At 38.4% G+C, this 24,408-nt stretch overlaps 1 protein-coding gene across 9 annotated transcripts in view; it reads left to right on the top strand.

Moving 5' to 3' along the window:
* The window catches only part of EVC2 (EvC ciliary complex subunit 2), a 70,760-nt gene extending 57,240 nt beyond the window's left edge, over positions 1-13,520 (top strand). For all 9 annotated transcript variants that reach the window (XM_042053469.1, XM_042053468.1, XM_042053464.1 and 6 more), the window contains 6 exons: positions 2,277-2,504; positions 4,228-4,436; positions 5,868-5,955; positions 10,418-10,611; positions 11,505-11,603; positions 12,092-13,520. In XM_042053469.1, the coding sequence (XP_041909403.1) occupies positions 2,277-2,504; positions 4,228-4,436; positions 5,868-5,955; positions 10,418-10,611; positions 11,505-11,603; positions 12,092-12,365 (1,092 nt within the window). In that variant the 3' untranslated portion in view covers positions 12,366-13,520. The remainder of the gene's footprint in view (positions 1-2,276; positions 2,505-4,227; positions 4,437-5,867; positions 5,956-10,417; positions 10,612-11,504; positions 11,604-12,091) is intronic.
* Positions 13,521-24,408: the final 10,888 nt, after the last annotated feature.

The raw sequence follows: 24,408 nt of genomic DNA, 5'->3' as shown, positions 1-24,408 counted from the left end.
CTGTCTTTTAAGATGGAGATTTGTTACAAGTATCAAGAAAATAAATCCGCCTCCAGTTTGTGTCTGTAGGATGATTTCTTATTCTTGACTTGTTACTGGCTTAATTCAAATTAGTAGGAAAGATTTCCTGAAGGTAATCTACCTCTTGCGTTCAAAGACATTCCAGATGATTCGGTGGAGCCTTTGGAGAGTATCACATGAGCAAGAGCATATCACAGGCGTATTTGGTTCCAAATCACATTTTACATTTACCTCTCTCTACTGGATAATAGAATTTGTATGATACACAGCCACTCTTAGCACTCTTATCAATAATATTTCCAGAGAAAATTTCTGTTCATCATATTGCGTATTTATCATCTTAGGTACCTAAAAACTAGGTGGAAGTATCCTTAAATTCTTCTTTAAAACTAATCATAAGTAGACTCAATCATGTATAATTGTGATTAACATGAATAGGAATCTGATAAGGTTTTTCGTGTCTTTAGTACATATAATTTCAATTTGTGCGAAGATATTCTGATGGCCAAAATCAGGTTTTGTGCCAATGGGAAGTCATACAGTGTCTAAGGACTACAGTTGACCTTTCTGGTGTTTAGTTCACACCAACAGGGCAATCACTATTGGTCTTTATTATTTTTAGACTGGTAAAATAGGGGAGGTTGCATGTACAAAGGGGTACCACAGAATGCCTACTGTGTTAAGGTACTAGGCATGTACATATCTGAGTTAAATAGCCAAGCTCATCTCTGCCTGTTGTTTGAGAGAGAGGCCAAACTTGATGGGATAAATGTTTTTCCATAGAATGCAAATGTGAGTATCTGCTCTCAGAGGCCATGGTGGTAGTAAACTTGACCAAAACTTTAAGAGGTTTTGACATTCCTCCCTTGGTGACTGTGGTTCTTCCATTCTGTCACAGGCAGTAGTTATTTGAGCATTGCTGTTAAAATACCTAGTACTGGAAATTTCTGAAAATGATCATTTCTGAAAATGGTTGTGGTTGGTTTGGGATTTTTTGGTGTGCTGTGAAACCTATCAGATTTGTCAGGATGAAGAAAGAATTTAGAGATGGAGTGAGGACAAACCTGGGCTCCGATACCCAGCATTGGGCATGTGGGGCAGCGGGTGATAGCAACACCAAGTAGTGGAGTCAGAGCTCTCAGGGCTTCATGTGCTTTCTCTGTCTGTGTCTTCTCTCTTAACAATCCTTTAGGCCCATGTGAATAGTACAGGGAGAGAGAATAAAAACAAACTGGTAATTGATTACTTTCTTTTGAAGATTCAGGTACCTAAATGTTAGATATGCAATGTAGCCATCTGTGTCTAACCTAGACATCCACCTTACATGTCAGTGGAAACCCATTTTTTAGGATATGAAACCTACTGAGAGGTACCTTTTCCTTTTCTTTGAGTGTGAAGGGAGCTTAGAGTGACAAGCTCAGATGGAAGCATCTAAAGAAGGTAATTGCAGCTGGCTGCTATACACATTGTCCCACAGAAAAATAGTCACAGTGCAGTGTCCTTGGCTGTCAGTGGTACAGCGTGGAGAGCTCATCAGTCACACTGCACTGGATTGTGTGCCTGCACATGCTGCACTTGTCTTTCACCCTTGAATAGTTTCTGTGGATGTTCCATCAAATGTGTGCCAGCAACATAGTTTCTGAGTTAAATCATTTTGATTTTATGCTGTTTGATGTTGATCCAATCCAGTTTTAATCTTATTTGAAATCCATTGCCAATAGACTTTTGATTTACAGTTTCTTTTATATAAGAGGATTTTTGGTTATTTGCTCAAAGAATAGTAGGTTGAATGTCATCAGTCAGCATTAACTGACACTTGCCAACTTGAAACTAAATACAGTCTTTTTATAAGTTTCATGTTTTTTCTAAACAGAAGGGTGTATTTTATCTTTCCATTTAACCATAGTTAACCATGGATTTATTTGTATTTCTAGCTTTTAATTTTATTATAATAAAAATTATATAGACCCTCTGTTTTGGGTTAGCATTTAGTATTAAAGTTTTGATTACCCTAAAAGAAAGCCTGATCTCTATACAGTATTTGACTGTACTGTAATTTTTTTTTATTACAGTATAAACTTGGAATTGAAGGTTAAAAGCACTTCTTAAAACAGTGTATTGCATTATAAGATAACAGCATTGATTTCTTTGCTGTTATAATCCTCCTTGTTAATTACAGACTGCCAAAATCATAAGTGTGCGTGTGAGAGTTTCTGTTAATCTTTCTATCTTTCGTGTTCTCATATTTTTTTTAGATTAAGTACGAGTTGCAGCTTGAAAAAGAGTGTCACCTGCGCAATCTGGAAAACAAACTTGGAGAGTTTATTGCTTCTGTAGCCTTTCAAAAAACTGTTAAAAAATCCAAAATGCTGGAGCTGTATACTGCTATCATAAATGTGCAAGCTTTGCTCTTTGAACAACTGAACACATCAAAAACCCTGTCAAAATTGGAATGTATTCAGATTTTAGAAGCACATAATCCTGTAAGTAATGTAATTGTTAAAAGAAAAAAATCATGTTAGGAAACAGCAACTGTTAGAGCATCTTTGACTTAGCTGCTGGTTTGCAGATTCTGGTGACCCAGACTTTAATTTCTGTGAGTATGTGCACTTTAATGCATTCAGTAAAAGACATAAAAAAAAGGAAAGTCTTAGAGACAAGGAAGATTGTGTATTATTATTTTTTATTTTTGTTATAGTTGCATGCAGTCAGAGTAGTATTTTGGTGGCTACTTAATATTTTATTGATTGAAAGAAAGTTGAGAAGTGGTTGGGAGTCATGACTTGAATAGTAAATTGTTGTGACTGTCTTACAGAACTGCTCATGTTATAATGCTGTCCATATGCAAAATCCATAACCACACAATATGCTTCAGTTGTCAAGTTTTTAGAGATTATCTATACAGCCTTCTACCGATCTCCCTTCAAGCACACTCATGCAGTTAAAATAGTAGGAAATCTGGAAAAAACCTCTTCCCTTCACCATATTTATTACATACTTGATATGTGCCAATTTTCTAATCCTTTTTTAATACTTCAGTGCTCCATATTCACAAGGACGTTTTTTTTCTACATCTGCTATTTGAAACCATCCAAGTGAGGTTTGGGGAGAGCATTGGAGTAGAACAAACAAAATGGGTTTTTGAGAAAAACCTCTTTGCTAGAGGGCATCATTTGACAGCTATTGCTGTGAAAATTCCTTGTTAAATTTTAATGTGGTCATCTCTGCAGAGTTTCTCATAGAGTGACAGCTAGAATGCTTATATGCCTCCAGTTTTGCTTAAATTTGTATTAGATCTGTAGGAAATAGTAAAAGTTGTTTGTAGACAGAGTATTTTTGCCTTTTATGCAGGAAGTGCAAAGGGGCTTTTCAGAGAAGTGACTTTTACCTTCTCTGTCCTTGAATAGGTGAAGAAAAAGGATTGAAGAAGGGGCAGAAGTGAGACCTAGAATAGCTAACACTGAGTTAAATACAGCTGATGAGGCAGAGGAGTAAATTGAAATTAAGCATTTCCTTTAAGGTACTGGTTAGCAAGTGGGGCTTTGAGATAGTAAGCAATGTAAAGGTTGAGGTGAGACAGCAGTGTCATTGTAAATGGGAATATGAAGCCTTCCTTCTGGCTAGTTTGACTTTTTGACCAAAGAGAGATCTTTAGCAGGGGGTTTTGGGTTTTAACCTTTTGATTTTGGGTTAATACACAATAACAATGAGCATTGTATTTTAACCCTAACTTATCAGACTAGTTGTGAATTACTACTGCCTTTTAACTTAAATCCATTTGATATTAGCTGTTAGTTTGGACTAACTAAAACTAGTTAGTCTGAGTTTCTTAAGCTATTTCAGTGGGTTTATGCAGCTTACAAATGAATTTGAATGGTGGTGTTCCTTAGTTTTGATCTTAGCCATGCTGGCAGTGTACTCGCTTGATGTCCTCTACAGTGGAAGGTTTCAGAGAGCATTGACTTTTAACACAATGAAAATTGAGTGGTAGCTTTCCTCTGATATTTGTGATGTACCAGACGTGTTTACTGAAGCTGTGCAATGAATTGAAAAGTGTAATGACTGCAAGTGACTGGGTAGAATAAGAAATTAATAAAGTAAGATCAGAAAAACCTGATACCATCATCTTTTTTCTTCACTCCAAATGAAATTTGTTCTTTCAAGTTAAATTAGAACTTTTTATCATCATGCATTTTCAACCTCTAGGAGATTGAAGAACTTGACAGGAAGCTGGAGTATGAGATGTTGCATAAGGAGTCAGCACAGCAGCATCTAATGAGTAGGCAGAGATGGATTCTGGATGGTTTGGGACTCTCGAATGAAGCTGTGGACACAAATGCAGAAAGACATGTGACAGTTCTGTTAAGACAGGCCATGAATAAATGTAGACAATTTATAAACCTGTACCAGCAAAGGTAAGTTCTTTGGTCTCGGGTTTTACTGTGTTACCGCAGTTCTTAAGGACCATAAGATATCCTGGAGAAACAGCAGGCGGAATGTTCTGCTCTGTTGGGGAGGGACTGTGCATCTGTGTTTGAACACTGTCGCCTTGTGCTGTAGCCCAGAGCATAACTGAGGAGTCTTGGGAATTTTGAAATAAGAAACATGAAATAATAATAACTTAGTAGCATATAAATCGTGCTGTGTTGCATGGCAGTCACCATTTTTTTGACAGGAATAATGGAAAACTAATGATACTGCTAAGCAGTAAGGAGGAAAAGAGTTTTAATCCTCTCTGTCTCTCAAGAAGATAGGTAGGGACTTCAGAGATACTTGATCTGCTGGGGTCAGAGGAAGTAGCTGAGACAATTTAAATTGAATTTTCATCTACATTGTTGTACTGTAGACTGAATTCCCTGGCACACAATTATTTTTGATGAGATGTATAAACTCTTCTTCAATTTCAATTTTCCCTGGACAGTTTTTAAGTAAAGAAATCAGTGACAAATAAAATGCCTCTTGGGAGGTATATAGAAATACCTGTCTTGTCATAAAGACTGACTAGCAAAAATGGGTGATAATTTGCAAAATTATTGCAGCCTTTCGTATTACTTTCATTAGGGTTACAGGAGGTAGAAATGACATTTCCATGTGTATTGCACAGTATTAAAAGCCTAGCACATTTCAAGCTTCACGTAACATGCTCAAAGTGTGCTTTCCATTAGAAAGAGTGTTTTCCATGAAACCACTGATATATTAAAAATGGCTGTGATAGTGGTAAGCCTGTTTTAATTCTGAAAAGGCTGGAGCCCTACTCAGTTTAGATGAACAATTTTCCTGTTGCAGAAGTGAAGAGTCAGTAGAAGATCAGATAAATCTCTGCAGGAGTATCGACAAGCTGGTAATCTATCAGGGAAGCCTTCAAAGAAACTGCAGCTAGTCTTTACCTGAAAATTTACTGGAAGAAACAAGTTTTGTGCTTTTGTACATTACAGGTTTTGTGCATGATGTCATCATGTTTTGGTCTAGAAAAAAAAATCACCAGCAGTGAGGAAGTTAACTGTTAAATATCATATTTCAGCTACAAAAAGATCCACAACTTGCCTTAAAGTGTGGTGATGAAATTTAAAGAAGAGGATGGGGACAGGTTGAATCACATTGCTTTGGAATGATTCCAGATTTGAATTGTGTGCAAAAGCATAGTCTAAGATTCTGCTCTCATGTTTGCTTGGGGGTTCAGGGAAGAAGGGAAGAGAATTTGGCATATTTTAGAAGTTAGGCTGCTCTCAACAGCTTTGCTGACAGACAGATAGGCTTCCCGAATGGGTGACCTTGAGATTTTGTTTCTTGTAATACAGTCATTGCACCTGGGAAGATTTCAATGTTAATTCTGTCTTTCACTTCAGCTTGAGAGATGAGCAGTGGAATTGCGTGGTGCTTGAAGATCTCCTGGAAAATATAGAAATGGATGCATTTTTGGCAATTTATAGTCAGGTAAGCATGAAATTGAACAAAACTTCCAAGTTTAAATTACAGCTGTCTGGATATCAGCTTTTCTTTTTAGGGAACCATTACAGATGTATTCAGAGTTACTCTCTGCTAGTAGTTGCTACCAGTTTTCAGCCTATACTGTCAGTCACTTCAGTTAATTCTGACCTACTTTCAGCCTTTTGAATTTTACTGAATTATATTTCTGTTTGTTCTTTTACAAATCCTTTCAGTCCTGTTGCATTTCATTCTGTGGAGAACTAAAGTGCCTGATTTTCTGGTAAACAGACAGATTTACAGTTTGATTTTCATGTAATGAAACAAGGGTTTTGTTTAGATTTTGATGAGTGTTAAGAATGATTTGCATTGACTATGTTTCAAAATTAAATTATAGCAGGACTGCTACTTAAATTTTCTAGTATCATTACTCATACTTGTTTTCAAAACAAGTGTCTTGTCTTCTGGTAATTTGCGGTGTGTTGACTGCTTGTCAGTCCTACAAAGGCCTTAACAATGAATTGCTTGATTGACCCTAGTTTTTATCTGCAGGCCTTGGGTGTGATATGTAGCTAGCATCAAAAAAGACCTGGTGGGGCAGCTTTCTGTGTCCAAGTATCTCACTTCCCAGGGACAAGAGTGGTCACAGTCCCCCTGTATCATGAATTGGGAGCTTCAGAGACCACCATGTCAAGGAAGGACCACTTTAGTCTAAGGGTCTCTCAGCTTTTCCTGTGTCTTAGTTTGTTTCTGCTGAGTCACTCCAGAGGACCTGTTCCATAACCTTACCAAGCACTGAGGTCAGGCTGACAGGCATCTAGCTCCCCAGATCCTCCTTCCAGCCCTTCTGGGCTGATGGGGGTCCCACTTGATAACCTCCAGTCAACAGGCACCCCTCCAGTTAGCCAGGATTGCTGGTAAATGATAGAAAATGCCCCAGTGAACACTTGGCCAGTTTGCTTAATGCCCGTGGGTGGATCCCGTCCAGCCCCATAGACTTCTGTGTGCCTGAGTCAGGTCACTGACCATTTCCCCTTGGATTATAGCAGTTTGTCTTCCCATGATGCTTGTTAAGTTTCTCTGATGCAGATACATTGTGAAAGGGCTTCTCAACAGCATGGCATGTATTTTGCAAGTTGAGAGGTTAAAATCATTGTTTTGGAGATCATATATGCGTGCAAACAGAGTACATCTTCATTTTCACAGTACCCTGTCCTCTTTGCACCGTAGTAGGTGAACAGTGACCTTTAATAATTGTAAATCTTGACATGTTGAAGACAGAGATTTAAAAGCATCGCTGTCATCTCACTGCACTTGAAAAATGGGGTACGCTGCTCACTATATTCTTGGGGTACTTGTTTCATTGATAAGATTCCCTGAAGAAATAATTTATTTGTGTAAATATGCATCAAATATACCATTGGGGTTTTTGTGTTTGTGTTATTTCATAAAAAGTGTAGCCCAGAGATACCCTGCAACATATTTTATTGAAATGCCATAAAACCTATACCTATTTACCCTGCAGATATATAAAACAAAATTTCTGTTTTCAGCAAGTATAATAGTATACTCCTAACTATAATTCCAAACCTGACTACTCTTAATTCAACTGTTAAGAAGTATGTCCTTAGTAGAATATTAACTTACTAATTTATTAAGGCTCACAATGTTACACAGTCCTACTTTTGGATGTACTTAGAACACATTACATTGACAAATGTTAGGAAACTATAGCTGTCTTACACTTACTCTTTTCTTTAAAGAGGATTTTCCCCTTTAGACTAGTTTTCAGACATGTAGATGACATTGAAAAAAACCAGGTAAGTTTCACTTTCCTGTATTTTATGTTTCAGCTTACATCCTTATCAAGGCAGATCTAGGTCAGTAAGAGATTTGCTTGAGTGATAGTGAGTTCAGGATTATAAGGCTCTGGCTGAGTTGTTACTTTTGAATAAACTCATGGCTGTAGCCCCAGGTACACTAATTGCATTTTAGATACAACAGACGATGCAGGCAGGCTGGCATTTGGAAACAGCACAGGAAGCTTGAAACACAGCATGGCTTGAGTTCATTGATTCTTGCATCAGTTGTTTAAATACACATTGCTCAGTGCAAATACTTAAAAACAGTTCTGCTGTTTATAAGCTACCATTCATTCCTGGTTTTATTTTGTCAAGATTCTGGGAATACAGATGAGACTGTTGGTGGCACAAGTAGCACTTGTATCCATTTGTTATTATAGAAAAATGAATTCCTGACCTTTGTGGTATTTTACCAATAACATACTTGAAGAATCAAACTCATGCCATGCTGGAGACTTTTGATCTGACCATTCCTGTGTTTACTTACATGTTCACTTCTTTCAACTTCTGCAAGCTGCTCTGGGTAGCTGTGAGCACCTGCAAATGGTGCTCAGTACTGGCGCATGTTCACACACCAGCGCTTCCCTTTGCTGTACGTCTGTCAGGTGCAGCTGGCTGATGGGCACCTGTGCCACTTTTGGGATTGTTGACAGCTTTGTGGCATCCTACAGAATTGTTTACTTGTCAGTTTTGCTGTGCTACAAAAGTATTAAGGGTTGCTCTCAGTCTAAGTCATACTTGGTGCAGAAAGGTAAGGGTCAGAGAAAAAACATTTTAAACAGGAAACTGCTACAGAAGGAAGCAGTACTAAAGTCATTATGTACATCCATATAAAAATAACTGGTTTAAAGGTCCTGAAAACATTAGCCAAAAAGAGCAGAATAGGTCTCAAGAGGTCTGTCACATTTATTCTCACTTAATGTTGTATTTTGTAGGTTTCTAGAAGAACAGTTTTTAAAGACCAGAACTGCAACACAGTACTATAGAAGTTAGACTTAAGTGTCTGTATTAAGATTTAAGCTCCTATTTGCATTCCTCTCCAGAGGAGAATCAAATAATTTCTTCCACTAAGCAACCTGAGCAAACATCTTTTTGGTGTTCAAGTCTGGTGACTCCTCAAGCTAAAAATATTTTAAGCACTGCATCAATTTACCAATCCTCTCATCAGTCTTAGGATTTTGTCTTGCTAATTCTGTGTGATCTCAGTGGTTTCCATGGAATATCTGTAACAGCACTGAAGAGGCCGTGACTAGTTTTCCTACCTTTTGGAGAGGAGTTCTCTGCTTGAAGAACAATTATGGGAAAAGGAGGTTGATTGATTTCTTTTATCCTTTCTCTGCAGCTGTCTATATTTGATTTAATACTGCCTTGCTTTGTTTCTTTCAAAGAAGAAGATTCAGTTAATCCAGGGATCTCCTAGGTGCGTTCACTCTCTGAAAGTTGTCATGTAGAAAAAGAGGCAGGGCTCAAATGTTTGCTGCGACTTTTTGAAACCACTGTGGACAGAGAACCTGGCAGTCTTCCTAGATGGTGTGACCTTGTGGGGTTTTATGTGACATGGGCTTTGTAGTTATCTCCTCCATCAACACTTAGAGGAGGGTCTGCAGAGTGCTGATAACTCAGCTGTTGTGAATCATCTTGAGTGTTTGGAATGTCTTGCCTAGCTTCAGCTACCTGAGTTACATGTATGGTTTGAATAGACAACAACAGCTTTTTTCTGGCATTCTTTGAAACATTTACCTTGCTTTCATTTGCCTTACTCTTTTCTTTCCATGTAGTTCTCAATATTTTGTAGACTTTCATATTTGATACGCATGAGGGATCTGCAGAAACAGCCCTGGGGACACAGTATTTATGACAACAGAACAGAAAATAGCAATGGAATGTTGGTGTTTCAAGTGGGGCAGGAAATGGGGCTGGCTGAGTGTCTGTGGAACAACTAAATTTGAACTCAGTCTGAACATTATATGAATATGCTTTACTACTGACCTTTGGGCCAAAATGGATGGGACATTTGGAAATAAAAAAATACCACCAAAACAAAAGTAGGTGTTTTCCTTCACCTCTTAACAAATGTTACAAGCTGTTCTCTGAGCTTATCACAGAATCTGGTGTTAAGAGAAGCTGAACAGTGAAGTGGTCAACCATGACATGTAAAGTTTTTTGAGGCTGTTTTTCTCTCTTTAATTTTACAGACCAAGAAATGCCATATTGCTTCCTTGCTATCATGAAAGGATTTCCTTATAGTAGTAGAATACATAAATGAGCTAAGCCTTACATGTTAGAATATAGTTGCCTTGTGACTTTCCAGATCAAAGGGCATCAAGTACATGCCCTAAGAAAATATGTGAAGATCAACTGGTTGTTCAGCATTTACATTGCCTGAATCCCAGATGAAATGGACAGCCATTATACATGGGCCAGTGTAGGTAGAAACAGTGAACATGGAAGTGTGACCACTTTACACCAAAATTGTCACTACTAAAATGACCTTCAGTAATATTTTTTTGTTTCCATAATGACTATTTATTTAATAACAGTAATTAAAAGTGGCTAAAATTTATTTTCAATGTTAAATTTATCTGTCTTCTACTCATTTAATTCTTTAGGAGCTCCATCTGGCAGGGTATTTAGCTAAACTGACGAGGGTGCCAATGGGGATGTTGCACAGGGTCTTGAACTTGTTGCTGCCCTCCAGCTCACAAAGTGAAGTTCTTTCTGTCCTCGATTCCATCAGTAAATATTCAGATGGTGTTGTTGAAAGTGACAGTAATGCAGACGAGTCTGGCAGCTGTAAGAAAAGGTAGGTGTGATGTTTTCTGGTAGACCACTGCAAGACAAGATTGTTGCTTTACCTGTATATGTATTTGCTGGACAATGAGATTGACAGCTATAGAAAGAAATCACAGGTGCATAAGTTTAGTTTTGAAATACTTTTCTGGGGTAAAAATACTTTGAAACTGCTACCTTATTTGGTGAAATATTTTAACTACAATAAATTGATTGATAAAAAGTTAAAAAAAATTTAAGTACATTAATTAAACAGTTATTCATAATTAATAAATCCTGTTCTGATCATCTTCTTTCTGTTGCCTGGAGTTTGTTAAAATACTTTCCTTCCACTTTTTTTATTTATAATGTTCAGAACACACCATGTTTTAGGTGTCTGTAGTTCTTAAAGATGTAAAGGAGATACTCCTTCCTAGTAATGGAAGCTGCAACCTTGCAGATGTCTGTCCCTTTGTAGTCAATTACTGTAGTTCCAAATGGCCACTGTGTTTCCCTTTTCTCACAGAGACTGGTAGACTCTCAGGGCCTTTATCACTCCACTTTAGCCCCATCAGCTTGAGCTGAAATCTGTGCAGTAACACCAAGGGATGCTCCTGGACTTGCTCTCCCAACTCCCTGCCATGACTTGGGAAGGAGACAAAAGCAGATAGTGTGGCACTGAGCCCTCTAGTTGGCAGATGTGGGTTGTCAAGGAACAGATAAGGGTCCTTGGGACCATGCCCTGAGCTGTGATCTTAGCTGATTTAAATGATTTGTGGCAGGGCAGCAGAACTGCTTATATACTCTTAATGACTGTATTTGTGGTATTGCTGTCATGGGTTTGGTAGCTAAAGTCAGAGAGGGGAGAAAAATATGTGTATTTGGGGATTTGCTGCTGGGAATTTTTTTTCTTTCCTGCCCCCTCAGGAGGAACCAAGAGTTATGGCAAACACTGGAGAACAAAGTAAGGCAAGATCTGATAAACAGTTTAGAAAAGATCCCTTCTCTAAACAAGAGAAAAGACAGGTAAGGAGAAAACCAGAACAAACATCTGGGGATTTTCTTTGTTTGTTTTTTTATAGTTTATTTAATGTCCAGAAATTCTTCTTACAACTGTTAGAAATCAGAAAGTTAATTCATAAGTATGTGTTTTCTAATACTGTTCTATTTGGTGCTTGTGTTTCCTACAACATATTTACACATAATAAGCAATATAGTAAATACCTAAAAAGATTTTTCTGTACATATCCACAAAATTCTCACATTTTTAATATACATTGCTCATCTTCCCTATGTTAATTTATCATAAGGTTACCTTTACTTTTGCCATTTTGTATCTCATAAAATGATACATGAATTATTGGGGATTAGAATGAAAATTACAATTCTCTCAATTGAAATATGATTTGTTTAGCTTCCAAAGTCACCACTTCTATGTCAAGATATGATATAGGAAGTTATGCATGTTTTGCTCCAGTTTTCATTTTTAAACTCAATTTTTTTCATTAATGTAGCTTAATAAAGAAGAAGCAACTTGCTGTCTTGGAAAAAGCAGCATTCATTCATCTTGGATGTTCACCTGCACATCCTCCTGTGGAACAGCCTGATCCACCTGTTTCTCTGAACTCTGCAACTGCTGAAGCTATAGAGCTGTTAGACACAGGGGAGAAGATACTTTTGTTCCGTGAGCCAAGTGATCCATTACTTGCTTTGCATAATTTTCCAAGGAAAAAGAAAAAGAACTTTCTTAATTCTAAAAAGACTGCTCGTGCAAACATGGACTCATAAGAGCAACTTCCATTTAAAGTATCAATTAGGTAGGAGGAAGTTATTTAAAATTCAGTAAAATGATGAGAAAGAATGAAGTTTACGGTTCAAATAACATTTGTGTTGTTTTAATCTGATTTGTCTGATATTGGAAATAGATGTAATTTTAGAATGGCACAGTTAGTGATGTGCGTCTTGCATTTTTTAATTCTTGTCAGTGTTTTGTTGCACTAGGTGAAATATGGGTGTTCTATGATGCACATTCTGGCAGGCAGGACTCTGTGTTCCTTCAGTACATTTCGGTCATTTTCGCACTGATTTTACTGTAGCTGTATTTTCATAATTTATATAGAAAGGTTATTTATTATATATAGTAGGTACTGGTTTACTATTCTTGTATTTATATTTTTGTGGTAAGCTGCAGTATAGCAGATGACATGAAGAGATGAAGTGGATGAACCACTTGTCCTCTGATTTTGTGTTATTCTAGTTAATTTACTGTTTAACGTTGTGTTTCTAATAGGCTTTGCATGTTCCTTCTGCAGTCTGTGTTTTTACAGTGGCAGCTGGTAGTCCAGATCTTCAGCATATATTTGTGTACTTAGCCTTACATCCTGGAGTAACTTCAGCTTTTTGCTGTTGTTTCTAAACTTACTTTGGTTGAACTGTGAGTGTGGCTACAGTTTGAAGCTGTTAAATATTTACAACCTGTTGCAGTCTTTTTCTTGGTGAAGCATTGGCAGCACATTTGCTCAGTAGAAAAGCAAAAAATGTAAATGGGCATGTAATGCCTTCCGAAGCTCTTTTGATTGCAGTGCTGCCAATTTTCACAGTTTTAGGTGTTTTTGAAGTTCTTATTCCTGAATTTCTCTAAATTGATGAGAATATAATTTCACATTTCAAAAAGAGTTAATTTTTAAACTTTCTAGTTGACTCAAAGAATCCTATAAATATGAACCCTAAAAAGAGGGACAGGAAAAAGCTAATTCAAATAAGCACATGTATTTGTTAATATTTTATATTATTCAAGCCTGTTTTGAGGGGGTTTTAACTGTATTTTAATGCTATGCTCTGAGGGTACTGTGGTCATATATTTTGTATTTTTTCATGTACAGATCTTCTGTGTCTTTTTATTAATAGGGTGCCATATTATTTTAAAAATTAAAATGTTAAAATGTATGTGTGTCTGCAGTTGGTGGCTTTTTTCCCCACTTCTCTGACAAGTTTAAATAGTTATCCCACGGTAAACAACAATTAGTGTTTCCTACCACTGTTAGCATCAGAAAATATATGCAGTAATTAGACTGACAATCCTAATTATTATTTGATTGCATTCTTCAGTCTTTTCGTGGAAGTATTTGCTGTCACAGAAAGAGGAGTCTGTCAGGGTTGTGGGAGTTCAGAGTTGCTGTTTCAACGTGTTTGGTATTTGATCCCCAAGGCAGGGGTGGGTAAAGAGTAGGGTCTGTCCTGCCTTAGGGTGGGTCAGAGCTGTATAGGAGGAGCCTCAGGTGTTTCAGAAAGAGGTTTGGCCCTAGGCAGGGAAGCAACAGGAAAACCTGGACTGTGTTCATGGCTGCAAGGAGCACTTGAAAGCTGAAGTACCTTCTTGAATGTCAGTCTCTTTGACAATTTCTTTGCAAGCCCAGACTCTTCACTGTTACAAGATAAGAGGGAAATGACAGTAACGCATCACAGATATGACATGGAGGCCAATAGCTCTAATAGGTTACAATAATAAACTGCAGCATCTGAATATTGATTGCAGTATCAATTTATTATCCTTAATAAATAATCTCTATGTCTAGCAATAGAAAGCTGATTTGTAGCTCTCTCACACCTCATCACAAATTTGAAGCAGTTCAGTGATTGTAACTATTCTGGCAGGGAAAGTCATTTCCTGTTAGGAGTCACTCGCATATCATGCAATACATATTCAAAGTAACGTCCAGATCTTAACATCTCTTGTGCCTTATGAAAGAAGTACTAACTAGGACATAGCCCACTTCAGTAAAGAGTTGACTTATGTTCAGCTTTGAGTCATTCAGAGGACAGAGGAGGCCCAGCTGTTGATTGTGCAGTTTTGTGTCTTTGCCGTAGGTATTACCATCCTTATTTCACAGCTGAAGTCTCCCAAAGAATGTGTGTGCTGGACAAGCCATTCAAATTCATCCCATTTGGCTTCACAGTCATCAATAAAAGAAGTAGTATAAGGCCAAATTCTTGAGTATTTGAAAGATTTCCAAATCAGTTGTGTTCCCCTGGAAGTTCATTGCTTCTTCTGTTGCCCTTGACAATTCTGTGTGTACTCCCATCTCCTTGCACAGTTGTCTTCCCTCAGTGTGAAGCCATTGGACAAGGAGCCAAAACATAGAACAAAAGTAACTGTCCTTGGGCACCAGTGCTTTAATCCACCCAGTAAAAAACCTGGCACAACTTATTGGCAATGGTAAATTTTATTGAAGAAATTATTCTCCATGCTAGACTAATTAACTGTAGCTTTGTTATGATTTTTTTCAGCATGCACTTCAGTAATATTAGCTTGCAGCTAACAGCCCATGTGCCCAGGGTTCAGGATTTTCAGGAGGCTTAGTTACACACAGGCTCCTCAGCATTATCAACAACCCACCTTTCTGCTCAGCTTGCTGTATTTCTGGCTTGGGATATCTGGATTCTGGATTAGCATGCAATACATATTCCTCACTCTGTCAAGCTTTTATTTAAAAGATTACATTTTAAAGGTTGGTGCTTTTTTAATAAAAAGGATCCCACGTGGTAAAAAACATTTTAGGTAAGATGTACAAAAAATGTCCTGCAGTGATTGAGGTGAAAATGCTTCTGTGAAACAAGTGGGTTGAGATTTCTTATAATAAATTTATATTTAATTTCTTTAATCTTGATATTATGTATTAATTTATTATGAAGCAGAAAACACATGCTAAGCCTAATGAAGAAGATTTCATACCGAGAGTGAATAACTGGATGTTCTGGGAGAGACTGTGTCAAAGTCAATCTATTATAAACAAAAGTAAGAATACCTATATGGACCTGGCACTTCACTACAGAAAAATGTAAAAATGGAAGTAAAAGGGTTGACACTTCTGTGGAAATAATTGTTATTTTTAATAGGTAACTTTTATCTTCACTGATTGCTATAACTGTTTCGGGTTTAGATGAATTTTTAAAGTGATAATGTCTCTTTAATAAGATCAGTTTCTGCAAAATGCTTGTCTGCCTTACTTGAACCTGGGGAACTCATTCTGCTTTCTTTCATTATCTGGTATTTACCCAGCTGCTATTTTAACACCTTCATTTCTTCTGGGGAATGTTAAGTTTTTATGCTGTTACCTTTTTACAACCCAGTGCCAATGATTACACTGCCTTTCGTCAACAGCTCCCGCTTCCCGAAAACCAGACAGTGGGATTTTCAAAGCATCAAATGCCGAGTCCACTCATCTTTGGCCTGTGCTGTGCTTACATAGCTGGTGCAGCCATAGGTGTACCAGCATAAAACTTATTTTCCTTGCTGAGTTATAGAAGCTATATTGTCACAGGCTCTTGAGGGCTGTGTGTGAGGGCTGTGTGTTGCAGTGTGTGAGTTCATATGAATAGCAATATAGTGCAAGTGATGAACATTATCCTCCGAGCTGGGTGTTCCAGGTAGGATCTAGCCTTTTCCACCTTCTGTTGCTCCCCTCAAGATCTCTTCTGAAAATGACTGGCAAAGGCCACCAGCTCAGGTCTTTAGTGCTGTCTTTCCACTTGTTTTCTTGTTATTCACAGGGAGCAAGGCAGGGAAATTCAGTCAGACTCCACACTTGTGAAAGACTATACAGTGGGCTCACCATTTGCCTTTGTGTTGCAGACAAACTGTGACATTAATTTAATTTTAATCTCATTAATATATTTAATGAGAACAGTTAATGCCCACTTCTGTATTTGAGCAGTCTGTGCTTGTTGGTATATAAAACCACTAGTTATTTTTCTCACCTCATCCAGAACCTTGAGAGTCACATTGACTGAAAGCAATTTGTTTTCTCCAAGGTTCAGAGATTGCTCTGAAGAGCAGAAGACAGACATTTGGTTATATACACAGGGAAGTGAATGTTGAAAAAGTCAACTTCTTTGGAGCATCTTCTTCAATTTTGGCATTGGGAGAAGCTATCTCAAAAAGAGACTGTGTATTTTCAACCATTTTTGTTTGAAAAAAGATAACAATAAGAAGATAAATCAAAACATGGAAGTGGCAGATATCATTCCAAGCCAAAATAGCACTCAGAGTATGAGCGGAGAACTTGGTAAATTTGAGCATTGCTGTTAGAATTTAGTCATCCTTGATACTGTGTAGTTGAGAATGACAGCTGGTTACAATATGTGAATGGCTTTATAGTTACTCAACTGAGCAAAAATATCCCTATGCAGTGTTTCAGGGGAAGTAAAATATTTCTTTCAGGAGTATCGATTGAAAGGCCATTATAAAATGCCTTGAGTGGATAGATGTGCAATGTCTGTACTAATTGGGATAAATGTATAATTGTTTGTCATAATTTTCCAATATATTGTTGTTCTGCTTATGGCTTGACCATCACTAGTAATTAAATTTTGTCATGTCTGCCAGCAGATTTTTATTCATTTGCTGTTGATTGCTGGTAATTCATCACTCTAAAATTACTATCTTGGTCCTTGCTTTATCCTTTCCCAAACCTCCCTTTTTTCCAGGAGAATAAATATGTTAGAGATCGTGATGTTCCCTGATGGTTCAAACCCACGTGAATCCCCACTTTTTTTTTTTTTTAATTTGTTTTCTCTTTAGTTGTATGGTTAGATGATGGTTTAATGAGCACTGAGTAGCTTTGTGGCTACCTGAAATGCCGGTGGCCAAGCCTGTCTTGGTGGGGTACCACACATTGCTTTTCTGCACACAACTTTCAAAAAAAAATGTAGTATGCCATGCTTTAAAAAAGAAATCTAATGAAACCCAAACAAACCAGGATTACTACAGAATCTATCAGCATAACTTATGTGGCCTAGAAAGAGATGTAAGCCTTTAAACAAGTTCTAGAATAATACAACACTTTCTTTTCATAGGAGAGAAGAGGAAAAGCCACGTCTAACCAATTTGATTGATGTGTTAAGATTCACAATTGTTTACTAACTTTTCACCTTATTTGTGTAACAAACCAGCATGCTCTTAACATGATTGCCTTTTTGAAGGGATATAGTACTTTTTGAAGAATACGTTCTTGGTTGCACACATAGTGGAACAAATGAAGTGCTGGGTTCCATGGACTGGTTTTGGTCCCATGCGTGGGTTTCAGACGCAGAGCTGGAATTGTGTGAGGAGAATGGCTCTGTGCAGCAGCTAGGGAGTCTGTAGTTTTCTAGAAACTCTGTGTGTTCCCAGTTGAAGAAGATAATCCTTGTGGAGGTGTTTGGTTTTGTTTTTTGGTTTTTTTAATGAGGTCTACTAGACAAATATATAAATGTAGATTTACTTTGCGATCTCATTCTAACTTCTGAACATAGTCCCAGCTGCATCAGTGCTAAGAAGCTGCTTGTAGCACTGGGTTTTTATCTTCAGTGTCTGCAAGCCCAAACAGTCATTCTGTATCATCTCTGCTCAACACCCTCAGAAAGCACCCAAGATGAATTGATTCCCTACAGATCAGCTCCTACCTTACCCTCCAGAGTCTCTGTCTTTTTGAATGGAGATGTGAAAATTTGTCACATGTTCTGGGATCCAGAAACCAAAAAAAAGCTCTGGGCTTTTTTGTCAACTCCTTTCATCCAGCTTTAGTTTTCTGTCATGAGAGAGTTAAACAGGAAGCCTGTGTGAATCCCAGTGGTGGATGAATAAAGATCTGGGAACCGAGGCCTCGATGCACTTCATTTCACTTGCAAATAGAACAACCAGTGAAAAATCATACCAGCAGTGGAATAAGGCAGTTTGCAGCCAGCTGTTGAATATGCAACAAGATCCTTCATGGAAATTCACTCCCAAATAGCAGTGCAGTGGTGGAAAGGGGATTTGTGAGCCGTCTCCTCCAAAGCAGGCACAGAAAAGCTGTGGGTTCAGCAGATTTCTTGTGGGTTTTTGATGCCAAGCAGGAAACTGTAACAGTAATGGTGCATATGCTGACAAAGATCTTTAAATGCATTTTGTATGTTGCTGTTAAGAGTAAAGTTAATTTCTTATAGCAAGCCCAGAGTGTGGAAGGAATACAATGAGGTTATGAAATTACTTTATTCTGAGAGTAACTGTATTGCTGCTTTTTTGTCTGTGTTTGAGAGGTTTTCTGCCTAATTGAAATCTATAGGGAGAGCACTTCATTTGGAAGTAATATTTGCTAAGAACATGTGATAAGAAAATTGTGATATGAAAAACTCTATAAATTATGGGGGGAAAAAAACCCCTGCAAAAATGATTGGGCATCTTCCTGGGTCCTCCAATTTTTACGCATATGAATAGTTCCTTAAATGTGATACTATTTACATAGATAAAGATGTCAGGGTTTGGTTAATACAACCTCTGCACACAGTGATTCAGTGTCATATCACTCTAGAAAGTAATTCAGTGTGGCACAAAATCCTGCTGGCATGTTCTGGCTGTCAAAGCACGCTCTGGGCACAGGGTATGTGCTGCAATTTGTTTTGCTTTATTTTGGCCATCTAAATGTCATGGTGTCTAATCGAAGCTAAATGTCATGGCTTTCCTCATAACTGAGAGACAGGTACAGGCACTACCCTAGGATGGTTTCTCCTTCTCTTGGACTTTTTTGCCGTGTATAGCTTCTGCAAGGCATAGGTGCATTTTCATTGTGCATCTCAGAACATCTTTGCAGAAAAGATACTGAGTTCCAGACATCATGGCTAGGAGAGGGAAACACTGTGTTTTGGTAGACTAACAAATATATTTGGCCAAGGCAGAGGAGCTTTACTGCTATTAAGTCATTTTTCAAACAAAACCAGAACTTTTCAGCTCTTGGCTGCAATTGCTGTGGGAACAATTTCAAACAAATATGGTATTAGAACCGATCAATGTTTATAAGGAAGGAATGTCTTTCATTTAAAAAACAAAACTTGTTTAGCACATATTAAACAAAATGAAATAAAAACATTTAGGCTGGTTTGTTTCCACTTTCTTTTTCCTCTTTTGCTCCATTCTTCTAAATAACTGAAAACCTTTTTCTCCTTGAATTTATTTAAATAGGCCATTTTATTTTTCTTTTTTTTTTACTAGAGGCAAAATATATTACAAAATGGTTGTATAAAAGAGTTGTTCATTTTAAACCAGTTCTTCATGGCTAAATCCATAATCATGTGACCTTGTATTAGTGCTAATAATAAGGTATGTATTTAGGGATTCAACATCTACAACAGGATTTTCAATCGGATCTTCTCTAAAGACACCTACATTTAAGAAGCCTTGAACTGTTGTTTTCCACAGTTACCTAAATTTTAATTAGCAGTTATGTGCCAGTGGTCCCAGAGTAGTCCAGTGTCAGTGGGACTACATAGCTTGGTGTCTGATTGATCCTGAAACATGTTTGCCATCTAGACATTAGGTGTTGGTGGCTCAGTGGAGGCTCTCCAGCTGTGTGCTGCTCTCAGAGCAGCATATTGTGAGTAATCACTTGAGGGGCTGGGCTGGCAAGGGGCAGCTGACTGGCTGACACAGATCACACTTGCTAGAAGAATCATAGATGTACATGTGCTTTCTTATTTAAGAGTTGGGTTTTTTTTCTTTCTAATGCCTTCCTAATGAGTCATCAGGGCTTTACAAGGTGAGTGTTTATTAAACAAGATATTTTAATGTTTCATTCTCCAGAAACAGTCAAATGTGTATAAAACAGTCCTAGAAATCATGTGAAGATGCAACTTGATAGCCCTCTCCCACCTGAAAGAATATAAGCTTGGAAGCAGAGGTATTCCCCCCCTCCAACAGGCTGAGTTATGATACTGCCAGAGAGGTAGCCTTGACGCTGTCTAAACCCTCCAGAATCCTTAATGTAGTTGTCTGAAGTCTCAAAATCGAATATTTCAAATGTCTTAATTTCAGTGGGCAGAGAAAGTGAGGAAACACAGTCGTGTGGGCTTGGCATTAGACTTGTCCTGGACCCTTGGAGCAGTCAGTCTGCAGAGAGGCTGAGTAACCCCTGTGCTCTTTACCTGCTGGTGTTAAGCAGCACTTTAGCCTATCACTTCAGAACCATCATTAGAAGATTTTTGATGAATGAATGAAACATTTCTGGCAAACACTTGAATTTTGGCACTGTCACACTGAAAGATATGTCTTTGATGAAAGCATTTAACTTACTGCTGCCAGTTTTCATGCCGAACAGCTCTTGCTCCTTCTCCAGCTTCTGTGAGTGAGGGCTGGGGCTGAGCCACTGAGACACTTTACAGGGGACTGAAGGATATTATGAAGCCAATATGCTCAGGATGTTGCCATGCTCAGCTGTAACTCACTGTGCTGTGAGAGAGTCTTGCTTTTATTGCTTAGAGATTGTGTTAATCAAATGAACACCAACAAATCTTCAGAGGCGTCACAGTTAATATCTACAGAGCCTACAAGGCTGTCTTGGAGACAGATTTGCCTGGGAGTGAGTGCATGGTTCTATTGCTGACACAAGAAATCTGCTCCTTCTGGTTGAGAATGATGCCATTGTGTGCAGGAACTGCTGCTGCAGTGGGCTGAAATGCAAATAGTTACTCATATGCCATGCAATTGCACTACAGAAATTAAGTGTTGGTCATATCTTTCCATCAGTTTCAATAGGAAATTTTATGGTTTGGTTTTTTTTTTCCTTAGTTCTTCCTGATGCTTGAATTAAAAAACCAGCAAGCTAAGAATGTGGATATGCTTTGTGAAACACTGGTGATATATTACACATCTGTGAAAATTTCACTTGGAGCCAGATCTTGAGCACAGATCCACCAATGTTAACAGATGTCTCCTAATTGGTACCCCTTGAAGCTCTTTTGTTGATTCATATGTTTCTGCTATGTTGTTGGTTTTTTAAAAATTTCTCCTGCTTTAGCATAAACATATAAACACAAGAAATAAATACATCTGTGCATACTTTTTGCATTTTAACTGGAAACAAATCCATAGGCCTGAAATCCATGTCCGCTCTATTGATCCTTGTGTACTCTCCCAGTGACCAGGGAATTTTCATTCCATTTGATTCCCACCACAGCTAAAATGTGTAATTCTAACTGCTTTGTGTTGAGCCTGTCTGGTAACACTGAGAAGCCTTGCAGGGCGTAAAGAATTGCAGGTGGAATGACAACTAGCAGTCTAGTGCTGCACACTGTGGAGCATTTTCTCCATTTCTCATTTTCAGTGATTCTTACTCTTTTGTAACTTTGTGTTTTAGCTATGTGGGCTTCTCAAAAATTCCATTCCTCCAGCATTTATTTTGAATAAACATGGTAAAGAAATATCACTACTACAATTTCACAGAGGGGGAAATGAAGCACAGAAGAAATAGATATAGGGAAGAGAGAGTGGTCTTTCCAGAAAATGCTACCATGTGGCATTTATCCCATGAACACTGGTTAGGAGTAGATGAAGCCATCCCTTCCCAGTGAGGGGTGAAGAAGAGCTGATGCTATTTCACAAGTGCCCTAAACACAAAGGACTGTGAGAACAATTGAGGGGGAAAAGCAGAAGTATGTATTTCTTGAGCTTGCAACAATTTGAATGAGGGACTGAAAGTCTTTCACTTCAGATAATGCAGAGTTGTCATTAAAAAGAATATCTTTTTTACTGAGACTTTCAGTTATTTCTTGAGAATAATTTTCTTTTCAAAGGTGCTTTATTTTCAATTCTATTGTGAAAGTAATCACTTAGAAAAAGAATATGATTGCAAAGTAGTTACTGTGGAATTAAGGGCTATCCAGTCAATTCTACCACTACTATTTCAGTGAAATGTATGTGGAGAAAGAGAGATGAGATGACTGTTTCTTTTCAGTGAATAGAAACCTGCTCACATTGCCATGAGATTAAATGAATATAATGTCAGATCTAAAATTCAGGAGCGTGGATAGACTCATCAGGAAGGGTTTCAATCAGCATGCAGAGAGTATAACAGCTTGAAAAATACGTGTGTGGATACAGCCCTCCTGAAGCTCTGTTTCATGCAGCAGCTCCTGAATACCAATGAATGTCCTGGTCTAGCAGAAGTAATCACTGAGGCAGGAGTAGGAGCTGGGTTCAGAGTTACTGCTTACATTGGCTGGGATTAGTCACTTCATGTTTTGTTTGAACATAATTGTTGGTTGTAGTTGATAGTAGGAAAATAGCTATTCTGGTTGGCTTTTCTTGAATCAAATTTTGATGAGTTTCCAGAAAGATCACAAAAGTAGCATTTGCTCAAATTTCAAGTGTTTTTATTAAAAATAGGTCTGCTTGCAACCCTGGGGCTGTTGCTCAGGGCTGTATTCATTGTCCTGTGTTCTGTGCAGGGCTCACTGACTTGGCAACAGGGGAAAGCACATCCTTTAGCATTTGCATTGCATTTCACTGCTGGGCTGTGCATATCACCAAAGGGAGACAAAAGGGATTTCTGGCAAGAGAAGACTTAGAGAGGCTTAAAACCCCAGCTGGCCAAATTGCAAGTCCTAGTTCTATAAAGGTTTTTGCAGGCAGTATAAACTTATGAACTTGTCAGAAAAAACCAGAAGGCTACTGCTCCAACCAAGATCAAAAGTTATGTGGAAGACAACATGAAAAAAAAAATCAAGCTTTGATTCAGGCTTAACTGTCAGAAAAACTGAGAAAAGATACTACTCCCTGTCTCAATTCCTTCCCTTGGTCCATAATCTTTCAGGTGGTGTGAAGAAGACAGGTGGACTGACAAGAGTCTCTGGGAAATATTTGGTGATCCCCACTGTGCTATATTTCCATACCATCATTTTGCTCCTCAGTGATGACTGAAACAGGCATGGTGTATTTGAGGCTGTGTGTGCCATCATCTGCACCCTGGCCCCAGTCCTGCAACTCTGCTAACCTGGATCATCCCTCTTTCATGTCCTGTCCCTTCCCTGCACTGTTCCCTGCATGCAGCATCCATCTTCTTTTAATTTCTTTTAGGTAGGAGAGTGGGGGAAAAAAGAGAAAGAGAAGGAAAGAAATAAAGAAGAAAGAAAGATAAAAGGAAAGAAGAAAAGAGAAAAGGAGGGAGGGGAAAGAAAGAAAGAAGGAAAGAAAGAAAAGAAAGAGAAAAAATGAGAAAAAGTAAAAGAAAAAACCTAGGTGTCTGTAGCAGCTGCATAGCTAGAGAGGCAGCAAAAGTAGTTGTCTATGCAGTGCTCCCCCTAGTCTGGGATTTACCAGGTCTGGACAAGAACTGAGCATCTCTGTTAGTTTTTTGTCTGCTCCCATTTTGTCCTGTGGGAAGCAAAAAACAGCCTCAAAGAGCAGTGACAACTCTAGTTCTATTGCTATCAGAGAGCCAGGGCTGGACAACCCGGTGTGCTGCGACCTTCCTTGGGAGAGCATCCTGCCAGGAACAACTCTTCCAAGGGTGGTGGCAGGCCTCTCTGGGCAGCAGGGGAATTCAGCAAGTGTAGCAACTTCTCTGCTACAAGTGATACCAGCTCTCCTGATTCAGCTCTTTGTGAAATCACCCAAGGCGAGCTCAGGGACAGAGAGACAGGAACCTCGTCTGGCTGTTCCACAGAGGTGGCTTTTATTGTCCAGCAGCCCCTGTGAAGGAAAGGCCAGGGACAAAGGCTCCCTGGGTTAGGGGCAGAAACAGGGGCTTTTTATGGGAAAGGCAGGGAGTGGGGTAGAAACCAACTAGCCAACTGGGTACAGGCTATTGCCATATAGAAACAACACATGCTGGGGGTGGTTCACTTTGTCACCATGACCCAGAGGAAGGTTGCTTGTCTCTGGGGAAAGTCTTTTTGCCCTCAGGCCTCTCCTCTAAGGGAGTGCAGAGGGCTCTCATGCAAGGGGCTCACAGCCCTCCACATACTTCCTCTCTTTTTCCAGAAGAAACAGCTAAAGGCTTTAATGCCCTTAAAAAGACTGACAAATAAATGTATTTTTCAT

The sequence above is a fragment of the Corvus kubaryi genome, unplaced genomic scaffold, assembly GCF_017639235.1.
Source record: "Corvus kubaryi isolate FWS band 111438036 unplaced genomic scaffold, C.kubaryi_AGA036_p1.0 split1-131, whole genome shotgun sequence".
Classification (NCBI taxonomy): domain Eukaryota; kingdom Metazoa; phylum Chordata; class Aves; order Passeriformes; family Corvidae; genus Corvus; species Corvus kubaryi.
Note: the sequence above shows the minus strand (reverse complement) of the source record. Positions and strands in the feature narration are given on the sequence as shown.